The 22,185-nt window shown below is 38.0% G+C and overlaps 1 protein-coding gene across 2 annotated transcripts in view; it reads right to left on the minus strand.

Annotated features, from left to right (window-relative positions):
- Positions 1–22,185, minus strand: part of LOC140741811 (ERC protein 2) — a 767,514-nt gene that overhangs the window by 277,002 nt on the left and 468,327 nt on the right. For both annotated transcript variants that reach the window (XM_073072223.1, XM_073072222.1), the window contains one exon: positions 15,926–16,086. In XM_073072223.1, the coding sequence (XP_072928324.1) occupies positions 15,926–16,086 (161 nt within the window). The remainder of the gene's footprint in view (positions 1–15,925; positions 16,087–22,185) is intronic.

Consider the following 22,185-nt stretch of genomic DNA (forward strand, 5'->3'; position numbering starts at 1 on the left):
GAATAAACCCAACTATAGTATGCTATTGCCTAAAACATGTCATTGGTATAATGAAATCTGAGGTCCAGTAACCTATTCACTGTTACTTGTCAATAAACTTTAACATGACCACACTCAACTAAAATGTCCCATGATAAGCTTAAATTCTCTCTACACACCTCACTGAATTTAATCTTAAGCTGTTTGAACTATTTTTATGTTGCAGCTATTAACCCATTTGTGCAAATTTCTATGAAGAGCAGAGGGTACCACAAGGAAAGATTACCAATTAAAATACTTTGTTGGCTTTTAAATGCCGATACACAGGAAGAAAGAGCAGAGAAATATAAAACCTAAAGTTGCTCCATTTGAAGCATAGCCTGCCAAATGGTATGCTGGAACCCTGCTGTGAATCAAGTTGTATGCAAGTCTATAAATTCCACTGCTCACTACTTGTATTCACATTCCCCCAATTTACCATTATTTGAGGAGAAACCCCCAAGTTTATAGAGGTGCATGACCTATTTTATTTTGAAGAGAACCGTTAAAAGAAAGCAAAACAACAAAAGAAAGAGTTAAACATTTACAACATAACTGAAACTAACAAGCCAATAAATAATCTTATCACTGCATTCATGAAGAAATTATTTGATTTTTGAGTATAGAGGGATGCCACTGTTGTGAGAGGGCAAGTATTATGCTTTTAAAAAAATCACAGCCATTCCAGAGTTTTCAAAGAAGGCATTTAGGATTTTTGTTTAGAAGTAGACTTCACTACACCTCATGCGGGAAGTCTCATCTCGTTACATTTTACCTAACTAAGGGAGGCAATATAAGCTATGAATTGTGCTGGCTGGCTGAAGATAGGGAGAGCTACTCATTGTGTGCATGAATTTCATCCAAAAGATATATGGACAGATTATTCAGATTCAGATTCAGTTTATTATCATTTAGAAACCACAAATGCAATGCAGTTAAAAAATGAGACAACGTTCCTCCAGAATGATAACACAAAAGCATATGACAAAACAGACTACACTAGAAAATCCACATAATGTTTGGCAATCCCCAATCCAGAGTCCGAAGAGGCTGCTGCGTATTAATATCGCGCTACCGTCTTAGTGCATTCCCCGGAAAGGAGCTCCAAATCCACCAGACAAACAAGACCAAAAACTAAAGCTACAAGACCTGCACAAAACCACATAGTTACAACATATGGTTACAACAGTGCAAAAAATAGCATAATTGATAAAAAAAAACAGACTATGGGCATAGTAAAAATAGTCCAAAGATGTTAAAGGACTATAAGTTCAAAAGATTACGGACAATACTTAGGACTAGTATCGAGATAAAATTCTAAGAAGTTGCTGAAGTATGGATGAAATGCAGCCAGGTACAACATGAGCAAGATCCAAGACTCAAACTCAATTTCAAAATGTTTCAGGTAGAACTAGAAGTGTTTCTTTCAGCATCAATAAGAATACTTCAATTTTTCACTTCCCTGTAAATCTTCCTTAGTGATCATGCATCTGACATACTGTGGTAAAGAGACATCCAGTTTCAATCTGACCAGCCCAATGGAATGCAAGAAAGGGAGCTGGAGGGTACCAGCTGCTTGGTTAGGTAGCGCCATAATATGCCTAGAAGATCTGAAGCAGTAAACTGCTGACGGACCAGAGCCAGGCAGCATCTTTGAAGGCAGAGGGATAGTTGTCGTATCAAGTCGTGGCTGTGCAACAGACCCAAACATCTGACCATTCCTCTGCCTCTGCCACAGATGGCGCCCAACTTGTTGAGTCTCTTTAGCAGTTTGCTTCTGTTCCAGATTGAAACATCTGCACTGCATCTCCAAAACTAGAAAACTTATTTGCATGTGAACATTGGGGACGTCCACACATCCAGGGAGTGGTTGCACATGAGTAATGGAAAGGAAGATTATTAATCTGCTCTATATTTTGTTTCTTTATCCCTTTTGTATTAGTTCAATGTACTTATGATGAGCAAAACAATGCTCTTCAGTGTATCTAAGTACATGTAATAATGATAAATGTATTGACAATTACCATTTACCTGAGATAGTAACACGATCCTAAGAGGAAGACATAATGGCTAGCATGGTTTTGCAGTAGTTACTGCTACTGCCTTGCAGCTGAGAACATGAGTGCTGTGTATTTAATATTTCAGTAGAATTTGACCCTAATATTGTAAATATATTGCTTGATTAGGCATTCTTTGTTTAAATAATTCATCACGGGTTATATATAGAAGTACATGAATAGCATACATCATTACTCCACTACATCATAAGGGTGCGCCTCACTAAAGTAAAGAACAAAGTCGACACATTTTTCAGCAGGCTCCTCTGTTTTTCTCGATTAGTTTATGGAGTTACAAAACATAACAGTAGCAACTAGTAGGATTTAAAATCAACCTGAGATAACTACCTACCTGCTGGAACTCACCGCATTCTTTCTTCACAAGGGAAAGAAGAGATGTTGAGTTTAAAAAGAAGCTCATAAAACAGACAAAATTCAGGGGTTCATAAACAATGAGTGTCAGGTGATAATAATAATGAATTTCAATAAAGCAGAAATAGCTGGCCACACCAGAAAGATAGCCAGCCGCATTTGATTGCAGAAGATATAACTGGGTATTGTACACGGAACAAATTGAGCAGTACTTTGAAACAAATGATACAGCCAATGAGAAACAAGTGTCAGTTTTGCTGAGTGCAATATGTGGAAGAGCATACACTTTGTTTAATAGTTTGACAGCTCCGACCAAACCAGCCAAAATTGGCTTTGCCAATATCGTGAAAGTAATACAAGAATGTTTAGAACCAGAACTACTGTTGAGTGCAGAACACCTTAGGTTTCATAAATGGAATCAAAAGGATGGGGACTCCATTTCAGTGTACATGGATGGGCTAAAGAAATTGGTTGAGCAATGTCAATTCAGTGATAGCCTTGATTAAGCACTGAAAGATCATTTAGTTTATTGAATCTTAATTTGCACATTTAAAAATGGCTCCTAAGTGAAGCACAACTCACATTTTAAAGAGCAGTTGAAATCACTGTGTCAATAGAAACAGCAGACAGAAACACAACTGAGTTGCAGTCAGGAATGAAAGTGAGCATTAACAAAATTGCAGTGTCAAAACCGAAACTGGCCTGGCTAAATAAATTATGTTACTGTTGGAGCAGGGGCTCACACATATTGGACCAAGCAGGTTTAAAGGTGAAACTTGCAGAACACATACAAAGAGCATGTCAGGGCAGACAAAAATAAATGGACTATATAAGGAAGAGAAAAAGATAGAAAGCCAAGTGGCCATGTCAAAAAGTGCACTAATCTGTATGCTGTTGATGATAATGACGTGAGTCACACAGGACCGGCAGCCTTGAGATTTATAATCCGAAAACTAACAGGAGACAAGAAATATGGATTATACCAAAAGTGAGCAACAAATTAATTAAAGTAGAATTAGAAACTGGCTCGGTTGCTTCAGTCATTCCACAAAGATACCGAGCTGAAGCCTGCAGATACCCAATTAATAACGTATATTGGAGAAAAGATAATTCCTGTGGGAATGACATTCATAACAATGAAATACAAAAACCAACAAGCCACAATGGGCTTGTATGTGGTATAAATAGGAGGGCCAGCATTGTGGGGCCACGATTGGCTGAGACAACTACAACTTGATTGGAGATCCATCCACCACTTGCATACCGCATCCCCTACAACAGTTAATTGAAAGTGAATTAAAAAAGGTGCTGGATGATGCTACAATAGTGTTCAAAGATAGTATTGGAAAAGTCAAACATAGCAAGGATAAAATAGTGTTAAATGAAAATGCCACACCCAAGTTTTACAAAGCCCATCCAGTTCCTTATACTATCAGTGATAAAGTAGTCAGTGAGCCCATTTGCATGGAGGCTGAAGGAATTCTTCCCAAGTTTGAGTGGAACCCAATGGACAACACCAATGGTCCTAGTAGCCAAGAAGAATAGGTCTGTCAGGATCTGTGGTGACTTTAAGGTCACTATTACCCCAGTACTTAAAGTAGATCAATACGCTCTGCCCAGGATAGCGGACAAAACTTTCAGTTTAAGATTGGGTTAAGCTATCAACTTAACGCTAAGTTGTACGACCACTTACTGATAGTTCAGATGGCAAGAAATACAACTAAAAGTATTGGTAGTAACACCTTATCTGAAGTAAACTGTGGTCAACTATCACTGCAAACAATGAAAAAGCAAGTGGAGGTGAAGCTGATTTGAAGGATGGGCCGTGTGGGTACATTATCAAAGAATGTATAAATTCTTTGCTACAAAGCCGAGGGGCAACGTATTCAGAATGGGGTCGCAGATGGAGTTTGTGTCGCTGTCACTGCTGGAGTGAATAATTTGGGGAGGAGTCAATGCGGAAGTCTCGATGCCCATTCACCTAAACCAGGTGCGCGGATAGGATTGCTTTAAGTGCCGGTTCAAGCATGTGAGATTGAGAATGGCTTTGGGCTGTGCGACCCAAGCGTATCGCTGTGCCAGGATCTGGGTCGTGGAACAAGGCATTACCCGGTGCTCGGACAATTAAAGACGTTGGCCCAGATAGACCGGAAAGCCTGAGTGTTGGGACCGGAGGCGAGGGCTGGACCAATTTTACTTGCTCTCCCACGATGTTCATCCCTCTCTCCAGCGGCTGTATTCTCTGTGAGTTTTGTAGTATTTCTGCCCCGCTAATATGATGAATTGAGATGGCTAATATGAGTAGGCTTAGGCCTACTCTCCTCTGGGGAGCAGATCTAAGGACACAACCTGGCTCAGAATGCTGTCACATGCTCCTACTGTTTGCATGTTGTGTGTTTTTTTTCCTTCTTTTATGGACTTTAAAAAAAAATGAGTTCTTCAGGTATCTTCCTTTGTGGCTGCCTGTAAGCAAACAAATCCCAAGATGTAGAATTTATACATTCTTTGACAATAAATGTACTTGAATCTATTAAACCTTTTTTGGAGAGAAACACTTCAGCAAAGTGGACTTAGCTGAGGCTTACCTATAGATGATGATGGAAGAAGAGTCCGAAATGTTTCTCACCATAAGCACTCACAGAGGGTTTTATCACTAAATTGGTTTATTTTTGGAGTAGCATCTGCACCTGCACTCTGACAGAAAGCAGTGAACCAGGTGCTGCGAGGCTGTCCAGGTACTCATTGTTGCCTGGATGACATCATTGTTACCAATGAGGATGACAAGGAGCATCTCCAAACTCTCAAGACAGTATTCAAAAGATTGGATGATTACGGGCTCAGAGCACAACGCAAGAACTGTGAATTCATTAAATCAAGCGTCACTTACATCATTTAGGTCACACTATAGATGCACAAGTATTACACAAGGGTGCTGAGAAAATTCAAGCAGTGGTGGATGCTCCAAAGCCAAAGGACATGACACAGTTATGGTCCATTTTAGGATATGTCAATTAATATAACAGATTTCTACAAACCTGGCTACTGTGCTCCACCCCTTGAATTCATTACTACAGATCGGGAAGAAACGGCAATGGGCAAAGCAGTGTGAGGTGCGTTCCAAAAGGTAAAGGAAATGGTGACATCAGATTCTGTACTCACACATTATGATCTCCATCTCCAGTGAAGCTTGCCTATGACGCCTCGCCTAATGTTTTAGGCACAGTCACGTCATGTGCTACGAGTGATGGAAATGAGGGCCATAGCCTTTGCATCACAATCCCTTACTGCTGCTGAGAAAAATTATGCACAGATTGACAGAGAAGCCTTGAGTCTGGTTTGTGGTGTAAAACATTGCAACCGGTACTTATGTGGTAGAGAGTTTACCCTCATTACTAACCATCAACTACCAGTCCATTTTCAATCCACAGAAGTATGTTCCACTAACCGGAGCAGAATGCAGAGATGGACTCTGTTTCTTGGAGGACACAAGTACAACATTGCACTTAAGAGAATGACTAATCATGGAAATGCTGATGGATTGTCCCATTTACCCTTGGAAAAAGAAATACCTGAAAAATTTACAAAAGAAGACACTAGTCTTGACATATTCTCCCTAATGCAAATCAAAAGTCAATTAAGGCTTCGAGGATCTAAAACAAAACTGGAAAAGACTTCACACTGTCTCAGATATATATATGGCCACCCAAAATAGGTGAAATGTGCAGCAAAAATTCCAGTTCCCCCTTACCTGCCTTTGGTAGGGATTGAGAGTTGTTGTACCATTCAAGCTGGGAGCTGAAATGTTGGAGTCATCTAGGTGTGGTCAAAAGGAGGGTGTTGGCTCGAAGCTTTCTGGTGGCCTGGGATATATCAGCAGTTTGAGCTGTCATGCCCTGTTTAGAATGCCAAGATACCCAGAAGATGCCAAGAGCAGCAAGCACCTGTGCATCTCAGCAAATAACATGTATAACTCTGACCAAGGATTCATGTGGATTTTACCAGACTATTCATGGCACACATTTCTTCGCAGTAGTAAATGCACCTACAAAGTGGCCAGAAGTGTTTCCAATAGCCTCTGCTACAGCCACGTACATTGCTGATGTGTTGAGAAGCTTCTTCTCAAGGATTGCTGCTTCAAACACTTAGACAGTGACAATGGACTACAGTTTGTTGTGTAACAGTTTCAGTCATTTCTGAAAATGAAAGGAATAACACATTGCATCTGTACCATACCATAACAGCTATCAATGGCTTGGTGGAAAAGTTTTTTCAGAGTCTTAAGAACACACTAGGAGCAATGTCAGCAGAACACACTACACTTAATCAAACCTCACCTATTTCCTCCTTGCATATCGCAATGCTGCACAGTTCATAACCAACAACTCACGAGCTTGGGTCATCACTTGTGCCTATGCTTGGATCTCCTCCGACCCAATCTCAGACAGAGTACGCAGGACAAACAGACGAGTCAAATTGTGAGCTCCTCAGACAAGGAGGTTTGATGTTTCACTTCTGGATAGGCAGTCCTGGCAAGGGACTACAAAGGTTATCAAAAGTGGGTACTCAGAAAGATTAAGGACAGAACTGGACCACCGTCCAGTTGTGGAGATGGAGTTTGATGTTATGTGGAGACAACACGTCAATCAGTTGGTGGCAGCAGAGTCAACTGTTAGAGAAGAAAGGTGTCCAGAGCTGTCAGAACCACTTCCTGCAGTCCCAGAGTCAACTGTTAGAGAAGAAAGGTGTCCAGAGCTGTCAGAACCACTTCCTGCAGTCCCAGAGTCAACTCCTACAACCTCCACGGAGGTGGCCTTAGAACCTGAGATTGTTTCTCAGTCACAGTTTCTCTGCCAGGCAGAGTGAACCCCCCCCCCCCACCCCACCTTGTCAGGAAAGCCATTATCCCACAAGAGTAAGAAAACTTCCACAGCGATTAAATCTTAGTTTAAATAATTCATTATGGGTTATGTGTAAAGGTACATAAATGGTATACGTCATTACACCACCACGTCATAAGGGTATGCCTCACTAAAGTAAAGAACGAAGATGACACGTTTATCCTCGAGATCCCATGTTTTTCTTTCAATTAGTTTACAGTGTTACAAAATATATCAGATGGGTTCTACCTAATCTCAGAAACTTTCTGTGCACATCCGCATGACTGTGAGTGCTCCAGTTTCCTTTTACATTTAAGAAATGTCTGGTAGGCTAAGCGGCTCCTGTAAGTTATCACGTAGGCAAGATTAACGACATGAAGAATCAAAGGGCAATTGATGGACATGTGTGGAACAGAAATAGCTGCAGGGCTGCAGGGCAACAAGGAGTAGGGAAAAGGGACTAATAGGATTGCTTCCCCGAAAACAGACATGGATTGGGTAGGCCGAATGACTTCCTTCTGAATCATTATGATAGGAAGATTGAGAGACTATGTAATGTAGATACTTGTAGAATGTGCTGACTAGGATTCATGATGTGCAGAATTTTCCACATACTTTATTGTCACTAAGTCAAAATTCTTATCTAAAATAACCCCGAGGGACTACATTCATCAATGAGATGTCATCTCACAGGCAATTGAGAACTGGATACAAATATAGACTTGTCAGCAATGGCTGCGCCATATGCAAGAATGAATAAAATCAGATATTTAAAGATCTGAAGAATTTCAATAGGAAGCCATGTTATGCCACCTCCATGTATATTTGATGTGAAGAGCTGAGTTAAAAATCCACAGACTGAATTATTCTTGATCCCGAGAAGGATAACTCTGAGCATATTGTCCTTAGAAGCAATAAGCTGCACACAATGACACGAGCAACTGCATTTTCCTTTTACTAGACAGATATTTTTGCAAAACACAGAAAAACTGGGTCTACAGTGCATCTTGTGCAAGAACGAATTATAGTAGTAGTGTGTTAACATGGAGGTAACTTGCATTAACTGGATCACGTGCATTTGGTCATGGCTATAGCTTTGTATGTTAACCTTACTGCAGAATATAGAACCAGTATGATCCAAACCAAGTTTTATTTATCCTGCCCTGGTGTAAATTTGGTTCTGTTTATTGAATTATTCCAGTATATTTAATGCTGAGATAGATACTTGCTCCATATGGGAATCAAACCCCATGGGGAAAAAAAACAGCCAGCTGGAGACCAACAACCAGCTCAGTCAATAAATGGCAGGGCAGGCACAAGTGGCTGTTTAACCTACTCTTGCACTTTTAAGACACGTCAGAATTTGTGGGAAAAGGGACAAAGAGCTAGTTCAAATTGTAAGGGTTTGCTGCACAAGAAACTATGGATAGCATAAATCAAATCCCAAAGAATGGCATCTGAACTCTTTAAAATAATATCACTTAATTTAATAACACTTTGTGGCAGATCCCAAATTGTATTCAAAGGATGGGATAAATCTAAGACTTACTGAAATCTGTTCAAATTAATTTCTTAAGTAATACTAAAAATGGAACAAAATGGTATCTTTCTTAAAACCTTCCATATCGGGTTAAAAATTTCAGCTTTCTTAAAATAGAAAAATTTTCATTTCCCACAACAGTATTAGTCTAAACAATTTATTTACAAACAGGAATTTATTTTCCTCCATTTTGTATAAACAATAGATTCAAGCTCTATTCATTTAGTGGGTGTAAATCTAAAACTCTACAACATCTGACAAAGCTAATACCATTTCAAAGATAATCTTAATATGATTACATAATTTAATTGAAGATATTTTGCTTTGAATTATTGCAATAATTCTGTTCCCATTTTGAAATCATCAAAAAAAATCACACTTGTATACTTTGGAAACTTCTTCCAAACATAATAAACAATGTAAGAATGTCATAGCAACCACACTTTTTTTAAAACTTGATTCAAGTTTTTACTGCCAAATAAATGACTGCTATCCTTAGATACATTCTTATTCACAAGAATTTTACTGCTTTCTGCCCATTTGCTAGATCCTTTCACATAAGAATTGCCTCACCTTGCTCCAATATATTTTATCCACACTGTGAAACAAAGCCTTTATTTGGGTTTCCTCTAATCTTTACAATGTTTGCAAGCGTGTGTGAAAAGAGCTGGTCAAGGCCTGTTGTCTTACAGGTCTGCTAAGGTGCAAACACTGTCATAGGAGACTTTCTACCAAGTAGGTGGTTTTTTTAAGAACGCCTGCTACAATTCAAATAACTTCCTGTGGAAGTCACAGTTGTATCAACATCCTGCTGTTTTGTGTGTTGTGAAGTATTTAGCTGTGGATATGACTTTGTGCTCTCAGCATGAATTCTTGAAAGTAACTACTTGATGGCAATTCCCTTTTTGGGATAGTGTTTGAGATCCAGATGGACAAGGAAAAAGAAGTAATACAAGTAACTGTTATATAAGTTTCAGAAAAATGCAACAATGCAGTTTTCTTGATGAGTTTACTTTCATGATCATTCATCATTAAAACTTTAAGTAGATTGTACATTATAACTTTGCAGGCTATAAACAGATTTCAGTAATTCCTCATGCTTGGAAGTACTATTTCAATGATATATGAACACAGAAAGCATATCAAAAACTGTCTGTAAACATTCCTTGTCAATGCGACAAACATTTGAATTCTTTGAGTTTTTTTGTGCAAAACTATAATCCAAATCTTACCCAAAGCAATAAACAATACTTTAAAGGAACTACCTGTGTAGCTTTAAAATTCTTCTGAAGATGATGCCATTTACAACTTAGTCGTTTAGCATAACAGACCTTCAATGTCTGTATTAATACTTCTACTGGGTTTTCTAAAAGTGCTGAACGCGGACAATCCACACATCATTCGTCTGTATTCATTTGGCTAATGGAAACTCGCCCTAAATAATTCACTAATCACACAGGCAAACCTTGTGTTATACTCACTTAGGTAACAGAAATTTACCCTCACAGAATTCACCAATCACAGCCCAAAAATGAGATATGAAGTAAAGTAAATTCTCATAGAACTTGTTAAATAACATTCTATAGATAAATCTAAAATTATTCTTATCACATGTTTCTTGACACATTCATATATGAAACAGCTTTTACGTTGTGGAAAATTGTAATATGGACCATAACGTGGGTGCAGCCTGCATTATAGCTGAGTAGCTACATCATTAAAAATACTCAAATTTCAAATTAGTTTTATTCTTAGTATTACTTTAGAAAAAATTTCTCATTCACATTGCTGCTGTTACAGGTAAGAGGTAGGAAAATATATTTGAAGAAAGTCATCTATTAAGTACACCACCTGGTGGGTCAAGTTAGGACTAACATTCACCATGTCTATCAATTTGTGTGCAGGGCAGTGCAAAACGTTTGCATCTGTGGGTTGTCAAAGCACAGTAAATTAACATTTATTGAACAGGATTAGAATGTGAACTGGGAATAGCACAGGATGGAAGAGAGTTTCCAGTATTCTAGTTGTGCCAAAGTCAAACACTCTGAGTAGTTTTGAACTCTAATTTAGATCGCAAAACACAACCCATCATTCTAAAAGCACTGACGAACACATCCAGTTCCCAGTATGATGCTGTAACTCCCAACTCAGCCAGCAAATCATATGTGGACAGAAAAACATAAATGAAAACTTATTTGCACAAGGACAAATACATATTCCGGTCTGGATCATTACAGTCATAGCTAATGTAAGCACTTTAAAATGCAAAAGTAATCGGTCTGCAGATGGCCTTATAAATGAACTGGCGAAAAAAAACAGATGAGATTTTCTATACCACAAAATAGCCTAATTACAAATATTTCTTTTTACAGGCTGCATTTATAGCTTTTGATAGTTTACAGGAAAGTACAGAGATGTTTTGGGAACATACAATGACTTGGAACTGGGTGAGTGTAACATTCCCTGATCGTCAGACATGATAATAATTTGTACACCAGAGGTTAGTGAGCACAAATGAACAGTTGACTGGGAAGACAACATTCTCTAAGAATGTAATGTTACTCTAATGAAGTCCTAGGTGTAATAGTGTATTGGAAGGAATCCGTTTCAGAGTTCCCTTTTGCCCTTTCAAAAAACATCATTAAGGCTCTACCAGAATTGTGAGATGAAGCTCCAAAACTCTAAGTTGCAAACAAAGACAAAATTGTGACAAAATATTTAACTTTGTTAATTGTCTTCTTTTGCAAGCAGAACCACACTCTTCCAGTAAGATGGCAGTCCACACAGTCGCAGCGGCCTCTTTGAGTCCGAACAACGGTGTAATTGTTCATCCTTTACATCTGTTTTATGATTGCAAGACACTGCTGGATGTTGAGAACAAACATCAAGTACTGCAGATCTACCCCACTAGCAAGCTGCTTGACAGCAGTGGAGTTGGACTTGTTGTGTACCATGACGCCTGCTACAGCTTCCCAAGCAGGAAGGAGTCAGAGGTGGTGCGTGGTCCAACAAATGGTGCAAATTATCGTCTTGGACTTTTTTCTTGTGATCACAAGGCCCTGTTTGTACGTTGATGGAGTAGAATACCGCACATGCCGTTCAGTCCTTCACTGGCAGGACTGACAGTGGGGGAGCTACACGGACTTGGTTGTTGCATGGACCACCCATCATTGCTGTGGAGTCACCTATTGCGGTTGCTGAGGGGATGAGATGCCAGAGGTGGGGTGGTGCAGCTGAGTTGGGGGCCCGGCCCCTCCTATCGGTGCTGCTCTCCAGTGTTTGCTTGGTGGAAGCCAAGTTCAATTGTATTCATCTGCAGCTTCACTAGCGCGTGACGAGGGACTGCTGCATACTTGTTCTTGCAGAAACGTGGCTCCGGGACAACATCCCATGCACCGTCAATCTACAGGCCATGACACTCGGGGACTTGAATTACATTTTTTTTTACAACTGTATGTTTTATTGCTCTCGTAATTATGTGTGCTAGATGTGTCTTGTGCTATGTGTGACTGTTGGCACTGTGTTTTGCACCTTGGCCCCAGAGGAATGTTGTTTCATTTAGTTTTATTCATGTGTATGGTTGAATGACAAATAAACTTGAACTTGAACTCTAAATGCCATTTAAATCACGTCAGTGCAATGTTTTACTATAAAAACTGTCAGTGTTTTCTCCCCCTCAAAACATGTCACTTCACTCACTGCTCTGATCCAGGGACATTATTGTCTAGATCTAGGTGTTCTGGTGCAAAAAGAAACAAGACTGTTATGTGAGATTGAGTGAGCAGGCTGCAGACCCTGAGAGTTGCTGACTGGATGGCCGGAAACCCTGGCAGCAAGAACAGACAGGATCAATCAGCTTATTGGTAGAAGTGCAATCTCTCACACAGGCAGGGCCCTCTGAATTATATTTAAAATGCATGATTTCAATGTCTACCAGAGAGCTTAATCATTTTTTTCCAATGAGATAATAACTGGACAATAAAAGTATTGATTTAACACCAGCTAAGTTAAACAAATGAGCGCTGTTAATTAGACATTTCTAGCACATTGATTTCTTTCACACCTTTATTAGCAAGACTAACTTAAATTGTCTTCTTCTGGTACTTTTGGATCAACAGGGAATTTATTCTCAGTCACTCATTCCAACTTGGAGTATATTGAAACCAAATTGGGTGTTAAGCCAGATTTTTAAAAATACTCAGACAGTCTATCAACTTTCTGCATACTTTATTAGCTTGCTGCAGAGCCTTTTCAATAATAAGGAAGTCTGGTTACTTCCACCTGTGCTCGCAAAGGAATAAATAAAATTAAAAATTGCTGACTGGGGAGAGAAATTGTGTGCATACATCTGTGACCAATAGTGCAATATAATTTTGCCATAAGTATATATTTAAGGTTTGCATACTAATTTGCCAAAGCAACCTGGTTACTTTTTACATTATTAGACTTTCACAGCCATAAAAGACTCATAATTCATTAATAGCTGAAACCAATATAAGGAAGTAAATTTAATTTATATTGATTTTTATAGCTAACTTGGAATTTGTGACAATGTTAATCTCTTATGCATGTATTACCAACAAATTCTGCAAATCATAAGACCTCAGTAATGAAATTTGTGAAAATTCCATTGACAATTAGTAACAGTTGATCAATTTTAAGAAGCTTGAAACCTTGTTCCACACTCCCACCGAGTGTCCAGACTTTAAGCAGCACAGGGGAATTAGCAAGCACATGATTCTCACCTTGATAACCAAATGATTTAAGATACATCCAGTACAAGGACCATCAAAAATCATATGATTCCACTTGACTAAAAGACTGGTTGGTTGACAACATTGGTTGCCAACCAAGTTTCATACATCCATGCTGATTTACCAGAGGACTACTCAATTTGACCAATATACAGGCGATCCCAAGAAACACAAGCTGAAAAAAATCATGCTTGTATAATTACTTTTTGATCACATAACGTACACAAGAGTGAATTTTATTCTGCATCTCAGATTTTCAGATAGTGGTTTGTGAATTCTGTAAAGGCAAAATTCCATTGCCCAAATGAGAGGGCCGTAATGGTGGTGGTGGGGGAGGGGGGGGGAATGGTGCCTGTACAATAGCAATGGCATTTCTTTCAGTTTATATTTTTGAGAACACCTGAAGTTTTCCAGTGCTGTAACAATTACTGGACACATCAAAATCACAAGCCTGATAATGCACATTGTAACCAAGTCAGTATGACTACCTCTAATATAAGGCAGTTAATTTCACAGTCAATTCAGTTTTTGCCATATATGTTACAACTCCACCATCAAGCTAGTGATTACAAGTACTAAGCTGCACTAAATCAAACAACAATCAACTTATTCATTGCCCATACTTGATGTACTTTCTTCATGGCTGTTTCTGCCACAACTCCATGAACAGTAATTGCATCTTCTGCAGTGCTTTAAATATTCACTAATCCACAGTTTGAATCATTTCAACCAATGCACCAAAAACAACTAATAGAAAATTGCAATTTGCACACATAGTACCTTCAGCAACTAATGTCCTAAGGCATTTAACAGGAATATCTTGAATAAAATTTGTCACCAAATTAAATAAGGAAAATGTATACAAAAACTTGTCAAATGAGTAGGTTTAAAAAGAATGTTTGTGATCCAGGGGCTTAAACAATGCCAGTGATGGGATGTTTGAAAAGCCCAGTTAAACTGCAGAGATCACAGGGGGTTGTAGTACCGGTGGAAAATGCAGAGACAGCAACAGACAAGGCCATGAAGGATTTTAAAACAATGATGAGAATATTAAAACCGAGTCATTGTTGTATCAAGAGCCAAAGTAAGTTGGTGAGCACCGCATTGGTGGGGGAACAGGATGTGTGTTCTACGGTGGCTAGAATGTTGGCCAAGTACAGAAGCAGTAGAGGTGCAGATGTAAAAAATACAATGATTTCAAGGCTTTCCAATGCTTAGATCTGCCTAACCAGGATTTGGCCCCATTAACAACAAAAACAGTGTTCTGTGCAGAATACTGGGAGTAGAACATAAAGAAAGATTGGACAGGGGATTAAGTAGAACCATACAAAAGATAGGTAACATAAAGCATAATCAACAGGAGGGTTGAGTGAAGTGGTAAGTGAGATGTCAGCGTCATCTGTGTATGTGAAGAAGAGGAAATGTGCATTTAACTGCTATATCTTAGGAGCAATTAACAGATGAAAAAAGGGACCAAAGGCAAATATCTGGATTGCCAAATATTAAGGAAAGGGGAGGGGTAGTGAGGCAGCCACACAGTTGATCATCCAATCATTGCATGATATAAAATGGAGCAACCTACCCAGTAGGAAAAAGGAGCTGAAAAGATGGAGGAGGATCCTGATTAGAGGCTTCAAACAATGTGGAGTGGAAAATGCTAGAATGATCAATTTGGAACAAATGGCTTATTGCCCTGTGTCCCTCTTTTGTAATTCTGCAACAGCCTGACATTTAGGAGATAACAGCACACATAAGGACTTGCAGAGAAAAGGAAGGTCCAAGATTGGTGGGAGCGGGGTGTGTTAGGAGTTTGGAATGGGATTGGATTGCAAGGACATAGAGGTCAACAATTTTTTTTTTAAAAGAGAGGGGTGATGATGGCAGATTCGATGAGGAGGAAACAGTTTTTATAGCACCAATTAAACCGGGGGTCGGAAAGCAAGCTTGTGGAAGTCAGCAGTCTGTAGGGAAGTGAATCTCATGTATACAATATCAAGAGAGCTTGATGCAAATATCATGCATAACATAATGTTCAAAAGGGAATAAAGATAGGTGAGAAAATTAGAAAAAAGAAGCAAGTGTAAAACAAAGAAAAGTGTGAGGGGGGGGGGTGTGCCAAGGCCAGCTGAACAAAATTTTAGGTTAAAACTTTCAGTGAGTTCCTAGTGGTATTACTATTAATTGTTATCAGTAAAATAATATTTCTTCATGTTTAGTAACAATTTCTCAGTTTCACACTTAAAATTGTAAAACTTCTTTCACACACGATCTATAAAAGATTGTAATAAATTTCCAGCAAGTACTTACTTCATCTCAAGCACTTCTTCCAGCTGCTTTCTCCGTTCTATTCTCAGATTGGCAAGGTGTGCCTCGCGCTCAGCCAGAGACTGCTGAGTTGAGCTCAGCCTGACCTTAGTGGAATCTAGTTCCTGCTTGGTCTTCTCCAAAGTTGCCATTAGCTCTTCTAACTGTTAAGCAGAAGCACAGTAAACCATCAAATAACCTTTCAAATCACAAACCAAAATCCAGTTTTCTCATCAACATCAAAAGCATTAATGCCCTGATGCTTGGTGATTTGAATGTTCTGTCAGCATTTAATAGCAATGGAGCTCGTCTCAACTTGTGTGTGAGAAGGGGATGCTTTTACTTTTTAAAAAGGGTCTCTTCATTCTATTTAAAATGATCTGCATTTCAATTTTAGTTAGTCAGAGGATAACAAAAGCATCTGGAGTGCCATGATGGTGATTTAGGAAAGATACAATAGCAGCAGGGATTGGTGTACCTTCTTCCTGTTCCTTGTTACTGACTGCTGGTCAGAAGATAAACCATTCTATAAGGAGTATTACATGAATTAACATGTACTGATATACCTGTGCACAGTTAATAGTGTCCTTTCACGATCAAAGTACCATTGTTTGGAGTAAAAAGGCCAAGCTGACCCTTTTATTTATGTAATACAGTGGATTACATTTAATTGGGCCACTGGTTAATAGAGGCAGCTGCTTATTTGGGACAACTGTTAAAGAACAAAAACTAATCAAGAAAACAGCCAGGATTCCCTTTGATTATTTCAGACACCAGGCTGCTTAATTGGGACAGGAAACGGTTGCCGAACAGTTTGTTACTAATATCAGTTGTGTGCACTTGTGTGGCCATTAAACAGTTGCATTTGTTTGCGTTCAAAAGCAGTGTTTTTTGTCACCGATAGTTGGTGAGAAATAAGCGGTAAGCCATCTTGGAACTGGTTTGCTTACCGTGGTTTCACGCTGGAATTCAGGCTCGGAGATGCCAGAAATGGCAGGGAGTGAAAAAGAAACTATTTCATTACTCCAACAAGTTAGGAGCTACAAAGAATTTAAAGGTATCAACAATAATCTTGAGTGTTACAATGAAAGTGAAAATCTGGAAGATGCAATTGTCAAAAGCATTCTAAGAAGGACCTCCTTTATCTGTGCTGATTTTGTTCATTTACAGTCAATCAAAAGAACATGGTAGTGTACACTGGATGAAGTCCTACATCGATAACTAATACAGAGTTTTAAGGTACCATTTTAAAACAATTTCTGAGCAACATTATCACTAGTGGTAACACCTTGAAAATAAATAAATTCTTTATGCAATATCTATATGGATCTTCAGAATGAGGAAATTTGAAATGATAATTATTATGCAGGATATTTTCCTGAATCAATCTGATTTTAATTTGCTTCTAGTATGCACTATCTACATTTTATATACAGTATGTACCTATTTACTATTCATTGGAATTAGGACTACGCAAACTTACACAATAAAACAGTGTTGCTGAACTTGTGATAAATCTATATTAAATCAGCAAATTAATGGAGAATATTTTATCCTCCAACATAAAAAAAACACATCTGATAAGACACAGAGGAAATAGTTTTTAGTTTCTTAAGAAGTTGCGTAATGTCTGGTTGAATGGCTAGCACAACAGTATCAAGGAAAATAGGAGTCTGGGTATGATTGGGTTTTATGTACCTTTTTACATCATATTAACTCAGCTATCAATTGGATAGGAGAGAGATGCCCCTGATCTCTGGAAAGCCTATGCTTTGATCATAACAGCGGTTAACAGGCTGTCTGGAATATGCAGAGCCACCTGGTTGTTATCAAGGATGGGTGATCTCAGATGGGATACTTAAACTCTGTGAAAAATGACTTGATTTTATTCTTTCTTAATTAGATCTTAGTATTCTTCTTAAAATAAACAGATGAAACTTGTTAATTGTTGAAAGCACAATAAAACCAATAAATAGAAAAGAGTAATCTATAAATTAGCTTGGTTCAACAAATCTACTGTTTTCTGTAAAAATTTTTTGCATTGTATTTAAATCATGCAAACCTAGCTGTAGCCAGTGAGAAATAAAACCGCAATTATAAAACACTATGTTAAGAGCAATATGCAGATTTCCTCCAAACCCTTAATGCATGAAAGGACAAAATACTGCTATGCCATCACACAAAAATTATAATTCCTGAGATGTGCTTTCCATTGTATTTTGTGTTTGTTGGTCTTAAATAGGACACTAACCACATTGTTCTGTGACAAGAAGAGGGAAAATCACATTATTTTTCACTTGTTAATCAGAGAATCAGCTGCTTGGAAAGCACATCTTTCCGCATATTTAGTGCAAAAATAGTATTCGGGTCAACTAAGATTGTGCATTTAGTCAAACTGCATGTTAGCTCAATGTTTCGGTTCTCAAAAGATTTACTGATCAAAATGTTTAATGCAGAATATGATTGCTGTATTCCCACCATAATTCCCTTTTTAGAAAAGCTTTGCTTTCTATACAGAAGTAAGGTGTAGTGGAGGGTGTGGTGGGGATATACAGTTCCAAAATGTTAGAATGCACACTGTGTAACTTCTTCCACATTGTGTTCCTAACAAGCGTTTGACAATACAAAACCAAAAATTCTTTTTAACAAATTAACTCATTTACAGTATATTTTGTGATGTAATATTGAGCAGAATTTATTACCCAAGTTTTTATTTGGAGATTTTTTTTAGGTAGAAGAACTCTTAAAATTCAACAGCCATCTATAAAGGATATAAGCAGTTAAGACTTTGAGTGTGAAATACCTGGAAGTTGTACAATGAAGAAGAAATCCCATTAGCATTTTATGTGGAATGTTTAACATGCAAAGTCTGACAGAAGTGGTGATAGTATAGCAATCAGAAAAGTAGGTCTGGAAACAAACTTTTCAAAAATTTGTAGAGGGCAAATGTTTCATGATACAAAATATGCAAATGCTGAATGCTCTGCCACTAGGTGGAGCTGGGGAAGGGAGGACATTTTATGTCACCTACAGTGGAATGTCAGCCATAGCTTGCAGATTTAGAGTAGGGAAAGAAGAGTTGAACAAAATGCTGGATAAAAATAAAATCAAGCTCTCTTCATTAAGTTTAAATCAAACACAATATATTTCTGCAATATATTTAAACATTACACAAAAATATTTGGGGCAAGAGAGCATAAACCAATCTAAGGACATTCTCTTGGAAATGACAAATTTTCATACTTATGACTGAACACAGTATTAAAAACATCCCAAGCCAGATACAGAAAGCAAAAAAGGCCGAAACTTTAAAAAAAAATCAAATCCTCAATATAATTACATGTTGACATTTTCATTCCTATTTCTATTGCGGAATCAGACTCGAGCAATGCTGAGGAATGAGAGCAGGTATGTGCTCTGGAGAAGCTTCCACTGGCAAGTGCATTCTGTGCAATGAAACCAAAAGAACAAAACAAATAACTTTAAATAACTCAACCTTAAAAGTTTGATAAATGAACAACAAAATACACATATATTTTAAGCAGGGTTTCGAACGTTTCAATTATGCAATAGGAAGCCCAGGTTCTTTGTGTGTACTTTTATTTTTCTACTGCACTACCAGTCCAAGAATTTACAAGCTTTTATTGCAAGTTTGCTGATTATAAACACCCATTTGCATGGCATTTTTAACCCTGGCAATAAAAGAGATTATCTGAAGCTGTTCTGTGATGCACATCTGTTTATATAAGACTGTGACTGGAATGATCAACTCAGTCCCCATTATATAGAATATCCTGGAGAAGATCACACAGTAACAAATTCTTCAGATTTTATTCTGACATGGACTTTAATTCTGTATGTAAATACTTCATGAGAATTATTAATAAAGTAGACAAATGGCTATTTGCATATGATAACTTGGCTCCAGCCTGCCTCTTTGCTTATCAGTTGAGAGTAACAACAGATTTCCATTTCTTTTCCTGAAAATTTTAGTTTATGCATGAGGCTATCAGAATTGTAAAATTGTCAAATGGAGATATATTTTTGTTGTATAAGTGGAGTCAGTATCAGACATGTGTGAAGTGACTAGGTTGAACATCCTTCTTTAAAACAAAGGAATGTGGGTATGTGAGTGCCCGAGTGAGGAGCTGGACTGTGCATCATGCAATTAACAGTATTGTCAATCTGATAACTCTGCACAATGTCAGCAACACTAAGTGCAGATCTAAGTAAGGGATGCACCAGTGCTGAGCTGCAGAGAATCTTTCAAATTGAATGCCATTGACAGTTTTAAGCTCTTCTGTAAGAGATCCAAAACTAATCAGGTAACACAAGGACAAATTAAGAAAAATAACAGATTGATCAAAACATTATTTTCATTGAACAGCAACACTGCAGCTGCAAGGTATAAACTTTATGTTAGCAGTGAGTTTGGTGCCTTTAGAGTTGCCATTTTTTATTAAATGAAAGACACCTGGATCCTGCCGCACATAAAAAAATACAGCAATAGGAAATACTCTTTGCTTATGATTGTGTCATGCTGCCAGAATGCACAGCACAGCTGCATGTCTGAGCTCTTGCCCTAGGCAAAATGATGAATCAACACCTGTGTGCGAGATTACTATATTCTGGTAAATTCCGAGCTCGTTACCCCTCATGCCCTGACTCCCTTCCCATGACATACTGTAGATGTCAAACTAGAAACTTCACAGTAATTCAAAACATCCCATTATCAACTAAGGCAGGCTAGAACCTTTCAGCATTTAGATTAGGTTTTCCACTAATTATTCAGTTATCTTCAAAACTAGAAATCTATCATAGGTTTAATTTTCCTCTTTTCAAAAATAATGGGTCTTTACTACAAAGTTAATAGAATATTCATTTTTTTCCAATGTAATAGCTACGAATATGATTTAATTAAAGAAAAATAATTAAAACATAACAATTCAATAATGCTTTCCCTCAAGTTAAATATTCACTTAACCGATAGAAACAAAAATGCTTACTTTTAAACAATTTGTAAGCAGCTGTTCAGCAAAAATTGGGAAAAACAGATTTTAGCAGTGGCTTTAATAACACACAGAGAAAAGCCTGATTTTTCATCAACTCTGACACTGGTAACTTTTGCAATCGACCATCATAATCAGATTGGAGGCAAAGGAAAGGCCTAAATACATAGTCTAAATAAAACGTGTGATAATTTAGTACAGTAAGCAAACATGTCATCCACTCAGAAATCCCAGTAGAGTTACAAATGCTGGGTGACTTGGAAGAGAGTGCAAAGGTAATTGCATTATATTATACAGACCTTTCAATTCCAACAGTTGAACTAAACTACTTCATTTGGACAAATGGCAGAAAACTGAAAGGACGGACTTTTATTTCCTCAGATTTCCCAAAGTTTTGCTATTAACAAATAGGCTCAAAATTAGTATTAACAAAAGGTAGCAGTCAAAGATTGCAACTATGTTCCCTTCCCCTAGTCCTGAAATAATGCACATCTGTAGATTTCATAGTAGCTTTCATTCTCCAAATTAATACTGTGTGAAGCCAGTCTTCTATGAAAGCCACTTCTCCAGTTGATTCCAATATTGATGATATTGTAAACGTCTGATTTTCCTCAGGAATTACTCTTTAACAAATTTAAAATTTGCTGTCATCATCCTTTTCCCAGCTCAAAATAAAACAACAGCTAGCTCTTTGCAAATCATTATCTCCTCTTGATACTCTCTTTCCCATGCAAGGTCTTTAAAAGCATCGTCAATTTCCCAATCTGCTCCGTCTATCCTATTATTCTATGATTCTATGGTAAGTGCGGGCTCACTTTTAACATTTAAGAAAAACTTGGACAGGTACATAGATGAGAGGTGTATGGAGGGATATGAGCCAGGTGCAGGTCAGTGGGACTAGGCAGAAAAATGGTTTGGCACAGCCAAGAAGGGCCAAAAGACTTGTTTCTGTGCTGTAATGTTCTACGGTTCTATGATTTAGATGGTGTGTCTTCTCTGGCTTGGACTAATTCTTATTTATTGAATCACAAGCTGAATCAGCTGCAGTGAGACAGAAGCATACAATAGGACTGCCATGTAATGCACCCATCCACAGTAATCCTACACAGATCCCATTATTCTTCTCAATCCATATCAACCCTCCCCCTAACTATCACTTTCCCACTCCCTCCACCCCCATTCTCTTGTTACCTTTCAATATGAGACACAATTTACTGTGATTGATTACTCTAATAACTGGCACATCCTTGCATA

This window comes from Hemitrygon akajei, chromosome 19 (assembly GCF_048418815.1).
Source record: "Hemitrygon akajei chromosome 19, sHemAka1.3, whole genome shotgun sequence".
NCBI classification, from domain to species: domain Eukaryota; kingdom Metazoa; phylum Chordata; class Chondrichthyes; order Myliobatiformes; family Dasyatidae; genus Hemitrygon; species Hemitrygon akajei.